The sequence below is a fragment of the Tribolium madens genome, unplaced genomic scaffold (genome assembly GCF_015345945.1).
Source record: "Tribolium madens isolate multiple individuals breed KSU strain unplaced genomic scaffold, Tmad_KSU_1.1 Scaffold_11;HRSCAF=98;Tcas5.2_LG3b, whole genome shotgun sequence".
NCBI lineage: Eukaryota > Metazoa > Arthropoda > Insecta > Coleoptera > Tenebrionidae > Tribolium > Tribolium madens.
Genome location: NW_025400975.1, coordinates 2,785,275 through 2,792,348, shown reverse-complemented (window position 1 = coordinate 2,792,348; position 7,074 = coordinate 2,785,275). Strand labels below are relative to the sequence as shown.

The following is a 7,074-nucleotide window of genomic DNA, read 5'->3' as shown; positions in this document are numbered from 1 at the left end:
GTTAAATTGTGTTTTTATAAAACTAAACGTTTTTATTTAATTTAAAAGTATTACAATTATCAAAAAATAAAAGCAGAACTAAAATATTTGAAATAATTATGACGTTTTTTTCCTGGTTTAATTAAATAAATAATTTTGATTCGTTTTCAATGACAATTGCAAAACTAATAGAAAACTTAGGGCCGGTTTACAGAACGCAATTAAAAATTAAACTTGACGTTTGTCAATGCAAAATAAATGGCAACGTAATTCGAATTAGTTTACCTAATTTCGCTTCTACTCAAAGAATTACACCACTCGTCGTAAAGGCACACGTGGAATTAATTTTTCTTCTCGCAAATAAACAATAGTTTAATTCATTTGTTGTTTTACATAAAATCTAGTTTAAAATAGAGAAAACCTATTTCGTTCAAAAATTAAGTAAATTAATTTTATTTTGAAAAAACAGTTAAAAAAACACTAAGTTAATAATGATTTGTTTTTTCGTCAATGTCATTATTAATGCATAATTTTCTTTAAGAAATAGTTTGTTAAATTTTTCATTTAAAAAGTTCAATATTTTCATTTAATTAATTTGACGTTTATCAATGCAAAGTAAATTCTGAATTAAATTGGCTTTCTGTAAACCGGCTCCAAGAGGAATTTATGTTGAAACTGCAATCCAATAATTTACGACCCTGTCTGCTTGCGGTTAGAAGGGTCGGCATCCAGCAGGGGCTGGTTTATTGAGGCGTCATTTTCATTTTGTTCGACTGTACCTTTTTTAGGGGGTGTAGCTCCCTTTCATAGCATTTTTCGAAACACTTTTGTCTCAAAATTAAATATTCTATCAGGTATTTAAATTTGTACCTAACAATAAAAATGAAACACTGTATAATTAACACATGAAAAATTAATTTAATTTTAACTTACTACAATAACAAAAAACTAAATTTTTAACACTTATAACACACATATAACAAAGTGCTCAGCATCTCGGGGGGGTTTGAACCCCCTAATCCCCCCCCCTTGGGTACGGCCCTGTCGAAAAGTGAGGTTTTTTGTAGATGTTTCGAGATTGAAGCGACTTTTCCGCAAGATTCACTACTGACAATCCAGATTTATGACTGGGATTTAGTCGGATCGGATGATATGGTTGGGGAAACGAAAATTGATCTAGAAAACCGGTTTTATTCCAGACATAGAGCCACTTGTGGCTTACCGGAGAAATACGAGGAGTAAATTTTGTGGGAAACTTATTGTCATTTGATAATTTTTTGTCCCCAGACAGGGTTATAACGCCTGGAAGGACGCAATGAAGCCGACCCAAATTCTGGCAAAATTATGCAAAGACGCCAAAGTCGAAGCTCCGGTCTATTCCGACGGACAAATCAAAATCGGGCGCCAAATTTTCGCTCTCCAATCCGAAGACTTTGATTTTTTTAAGATTAAAGAGTCGGAGGAGCACATGGCGTTGGCTGTTTTGCACCGCTGGCACGAATTCCCCAAAATCGGGTGTCACCTCATCCCGGAACATGTCGAAACGAGACCACTCTACAACCCGGATAAACCCGGAATCGAGCAAGGAAAACTGGAAATGTGGGTCGACATGTTCCCAATGGATATGCCGCTGCCGGGCCCTCCTTTGGACATTTCCCCTAGGAAACCCAGGAGTTACGAGTTGAGAGTCATCATATGGAACACCGACGACGTGGTGCTCGAAGACGATGCGTTTTTCACGGGGGAAAAAATGTCTGATATTTATGTGAAAGGGTGGTTGAAGGGCCCGGAGGATTGCCAGTGTACGGATATACATTACAGGTCGCTGACGGGGGAGGGGAACTTCAATTGGAGGTTTATTTTTCCCTTCGATTATATGGTGGCCGAACAAAAAATTGTTATTTCGAGGAAAGAGTCGCTTTTCTCGTGGGATGAGACTGAGTGCAAAATTCCGGCGAGGCTGGAGCTGCAGGTCTGGGATGCTGATCACTTCTCAGCCGACGACTTTTTAGGTAAAAAAAATATAATATTTTTGTACTTACATTTAAATTTTTCAAATATTTTTGCCTTCAGGGTGTTTACGGTATATTTTAACCACTCGTCGGAAGTCTCTGCCTATGTCTTAGTACGAGATTTAATTATTTATTCATAAGAAAAAATGGAACGTATACAGCGTAAAGACAAAAAAATATTTTTATTTTTTGGATGCGAAATTTATTTGGTCTTCAAAGTTTCAAAGTTGAACTCAATGTTGCAAGCAATGCAGCAATCCTATTGTTTCTTCTTTGAACAAGCTTCATACAAATCAGAAATGTCAAATTTCCAAGAAGAAATATAATAATCTACGAAATATATTTGAGAATTTGTGTTTGCAAAAACATTATAAGACACCAATTAATTTTTTACATCCTCATGCAGTGGTGCCACTTATTTTTACAAGATTACGATTTAAATTCTCCCAATATTGTCGAAAGTTTACGTTTTTTTTTCCATAAACTGAGTCTCATTATGAAAAAAATCTGCTTAAATTTCGAAAAGACAAATGTGACATAATTTTCGGCGTAATTCTGTGATTTTTGAGTTTGTTTTTAACAAAATTTTGCAAGAAAATGCGTTTCTAGTGAAAAACGTGCTAAAACGCTGGAAAAATACAAAAATAATATAATTTTCAATTTAATTTGTTGTTTTTTTTCGTTTCTTTTAGCGAAATTCTTCAAAAAACCTAACATTTTTGTATTTTCGATTAAATTTTTTGGTTTTTCGACTTGTTTCTGTCTTAATTGTGTTCAAAAACCAGTTGAGTGAAATAAACAAAATAATATGAATATTATTTTTTTGTGACTTTTAGGACATGATTTTGCAAAATTAGTAAGTCTCCGGTTCAAAAGCAAGTAAATTGAACGAAACAAGCTAAAGTAATATTTATTTCGATTTAATTTTGTGACTTTCAATCTGTATTAACAAAACTTTTTATTTTTTTTGCTTTTATCTCAAAAAACACATAAAAAAGGCAAAAATAACATTGTTTTTGGCATATTTTGTTGAATTTTTAGCTTGTATTTAACGAAATTTTGCGAAATAGTTTTGTTTCTAGCAGAAAAACGTGCTAAAAAGATTGAAAAATGCAAAAATAATTCAATTTTTGATTTAATTTGTTTACTTTTTGGTTTGTGTTCTCAAAATCTTGCACAAAATCTGACATTTTTGTACAAAAACGTATTTTCGACTAAACTGTGTGGTTTCTCCACTTATTTGTGTTGTAATTTTGATCAAAAACCAACTAAACTAACTAACTAAATTAAACAAACAAGATAACATCAATGTCAATTCTATTTGTGATTTTAAAGTCTGTTACGACAAGATTTTGATTTAATATTTTGTACTTTTTAAACACTTGAAAAAGGCAAAAATAACACCCTTTTTGGGCTTATAATTAACGAAATAATTGTGTTTTGAGCTGAAAAGTGTAACTACTAAAGCATTCCAAAAAGGCAAAATTGTTATTTTCAATCCTGTTCAGTAACATTTCGTTAGAAAGAAAATACATATTTTTAATCAATGTTGGTGGTTTTTCGATTTTTTTAATCACGTTTTTGTTTGAAAAACATAAATAATGCTCGAAAAAGATGCAAAAAAATAAATTATTATTTATATTTGACCTAAATCTTGTGGTTTCTCGACGTATTTGTGTCTAAATTTTGATCAAAAACCAGTTAAACTAAATAAAACAAACATTAATATCAATTTCTTTGTGATTTTTAAGTTTGGACAGACTTTGCAATATAAATGAGTTTCTGAGTCAAAAACGAAGTAAGTCGAACAAAACAAACTAAGAATAATATCAATTTTGATTTAATTTTATAACTTTTAATCTGATTTAAACGAATTTTTTTGTTTTTTCATTTTATTTTAAAAACGTGCTTAAACACATGAAAAAGGCAAAAAAAAACATTATTTTTGGATTATTTTGTTAAATTTTTACCTTAAGGAAGATTCTGCGAAATAATTGCGTTTCTAGCTAAAAACGTGAAAACGTGCTAAAATTCTTGAGAAATACAAAAATAATATAAATCTCAATTTAATTTGTTGATTTTTTGGTTTGTTTTCGCGAAATGTTGCAAAAAACTTTTTTACAATATCGTATTTTCAACAAATTTTGCGGTTTCTAGGCTTATTCGTATTTTAATTTTGTTCAAAAACTAGTTGAACTGAGTAAAACAACAAAATATCATCAATATCAGTTTTTTTGGGACTTTTAGGCGTGTTTAGACATAAACGTGCCTAAACACGTGAAAAAAGCTTAAATTTAAAGAAATTTTGAGAAATAATTGTGTTTCTAGCTGAAAAATGTACTTACTAAAACTAAAACATTCTAAAAAGGCAAAAGTAAATTGTTATTTTCAATCGAATTTAGAAGATTAAAAAAAAACAAATATATTTATGTGGCGGTTTTTCGATTTTTTTAAAGAAGATTTTGCATAATAATTGCGTTTCTAGCTGAAAAACGTGCTAAAAGGCTTGAGAAATGCAATTTTCGATTTAATTTGTTGATTTTTTAGTTTGTTTTAGCAAAATCTTGCACAAAAACTTAAGATTTTTGTACAAAAACGTATTTATGAATAAATTTATGATTTCTCGGCTTATTTATCGTAATCCGCGAAAACCCTGGGTAACATAATTTCAAAATTGAACAACAAACTACTAAAATTCGTGTAAAACCGGTTTTCTAGATCAATCCACTTGAAACTGGCTATTTTTTTTATTTTTAGACCGAACCAAACCGAATTACTCTGACACGGTTTTTTGTCGTGAAAATTTAATCCTATTTTAGTTAAAAATTAACAAAATAATAGAATTTTTTTTCTCTAATAATTTGTTTATTTGTTTGTTAAATTTCTGCTCCACCTTGCAAACTCTTACGTATTTCCAAGGAAAAATAAATTATCGCACATTTTTCTGTTTGTGTAATTCGTTAACTTTTTCTTGGTGTTCCAGGGGCCATCACGCTGGACTTGAACCGCTTTCCCCGCGGTGCGAAATCCTCCAAACTGTGTACTTTGGACATGTTGAAATCGGACGGTTCAGTGCCCGTTGTAAATATTTTTAAACAGAAACGAGTCAAAGGCTGGTGGCCGTTCTTCATAAAAAAAGACAACGAAGAAATGGAATTAACCGGAAAAGTCGAAGCGGAAATACACCTCCTATCCAGGGAGGACGCCGATAAAAATCCGGTGGGTTTGGGACGGAGCGAACCGGACCCTTTGGAAAAACCAAAGTGAGTCTCTGGATAAGTTTGAAATTTGGTGACTGTTTCCTGTTTTTAGTCGACCCGATTCGTCGTTCATGTGGTTTATGAATCCGCTGAAATCGATACGTTATATTGTATGGCACAATTATAAATGGACTATTTTGAAACTTTTTATCATCATTGGCTTAGCAATAATCATCTTGTTATTCTTCTATTCTATACCAGGCTACACTGTCAAGAAAATGTTAGGAGCTTAAGGCTTTCCGGCACCCGTTTTATCATCATGTATTCATCAGCATCAGTACAAATCTTATTATAAAGACATAATGTAAGATATTTTTGGCTTTTGCCTAAATCAAACTGTATTATAATATTTAGAATCAAAGTTAAAAATATAAAGAATATGTTAATTCCCTGTTTTATTTTCATGACACATTGTAGTTTTTACAAGAGGATCTAACATTAGAATCCAAACAAATTTGAAATATGAGATAACAGATAAGTAAATAAATAAGAAATTAAAAGTGCCTCTCAATGAATTTTCTCGCTATAATAATTATGTTAAAAACTGAGCAAACAAGTGAGGTTTACTAAATGATTCATCACAAATCACCTTGACAATCGAAACGTTGGTGATATTTTAAATAAAAATTAAAAATTTCCAGATTTTAGAAAAGAAAAAGGCAATAACACTATTTCCAACCTATCTCGAGAGTAAATTTTTTTTTCGAAAATTTGCAAAATACAGATAATATGCATAAAACGAGCCCTTCTAACTGCGTTTCTTCCTTTGGTTTATTTCATCCTCTGCATCTCCATACTATATTTCCTCAAAATTATCAGCTTAATCATTCTCATTAATGACAATATTATGAAGAACTGCAGTTAATGTATTAGACAATTTCGTTCTTAATCCCAATGACAGACATGGAAATCTTCTTTCCCAAGTTCCAAAACAACGTTCAATGCAATGATAACAAATAGTTATCAACAAATTTTTTTCGTTTTTTTTTTGTAATTTTTATGTAAATCGACAATTTAAGATGTAATTTGCCGCAGCTACAGTTCTTGATAAGTTTTCAATTTTACAAGTTGATAAAACTTTCAATCTTGTGCAACAGTAGGGTTTTTTGCAGAATTTTTTTCTTTCAGGATTTCAGGAGTATTTTTAAGTCTTTTTATATGTACATCTTCACATTAGTTGAACTCCTGGTGTAGTCGTTTTTACAGCGTATGAAGATAAAATAATAACTAAAACTGCAAAGAACAAAGTGTAAACCCTAAGACTAACAATTTTTAGTAGAAAAATTGCTGAATTACGACTGAATTACATAATTTTTGCTTTTTTAGCTAAAATTCGCTAAGTAAAAAAATAAAAAAATTAAGTGGAAAATCGTTAAATGCAAGCTGAAACATTTTTATTAAAACAAGGTAGAAAATTGCAAACTATATAAAATCTTAAAATTTAATGTTTTTAACTATTTTTAAAAATATAAACAATATGTTAATTCCGTGTTTTATTGTCATGACACATTGTAGTTTTTACAACAACAAATTTGAAATATGAGATAACAGATAAGTAAATAAATAAGAAATTAAAAGTGCCTCTCAATAAATGTTCTCGCTATGATAATTACATAATTTTTGCTTTTTATCTAAAATTCGCTAAGTAAAAAAATTAAAAAATAAAGTGTAAAATCGTTAAATGCAAGTTGAAACATTTTTATTAAAACAAGGTAGAAAATTGCAAACTATATAAAATCTTGAAATTTAATCTTTTTAACTATTTTTCTAAATTTAAATTATTTTTTACTGAAAAAATTACTAAAGTAAACAAATTATATAGT

At 30.2% G+C, this 7,074-nt stretch overlaps 1 protein-coding gene across 1 annotated transcript in view; it reads left to right on the top strand.

Annotated features, from left to right (window-relative positions):
• Window positions 1-5,606, top strand: part of LOC123006324 (otoferlin-like) — a 57,702-nt gene extending 52,096 nt beyond the window's left edge. The window contains exons 20-23 of the mRNA XM_044400731.1: window positions 1,047-1,217; window positions 1,267-1,991; window positions 4,975-5,254; window positions 5,304-5,606. Of these exons, the coding sequence (XP_044256666.1) occupies window positions 1,047-1,217; window positions 1,267-1,991; window positions 4,975-5,254; window positions 5,304-5,484 (1,357 nt within the window). The 3' untranslated portion in view covers window positions 5,485-5,606. The remainder of the gene's footprint in view (window positions 1-1,046; window positions 1,218-1,266; window positions 1,992-4,974; window positions 5,255-5,303) is intronic.
• Window positions 5,607-7,074: the final 1,468 nt, after the last annotated feature.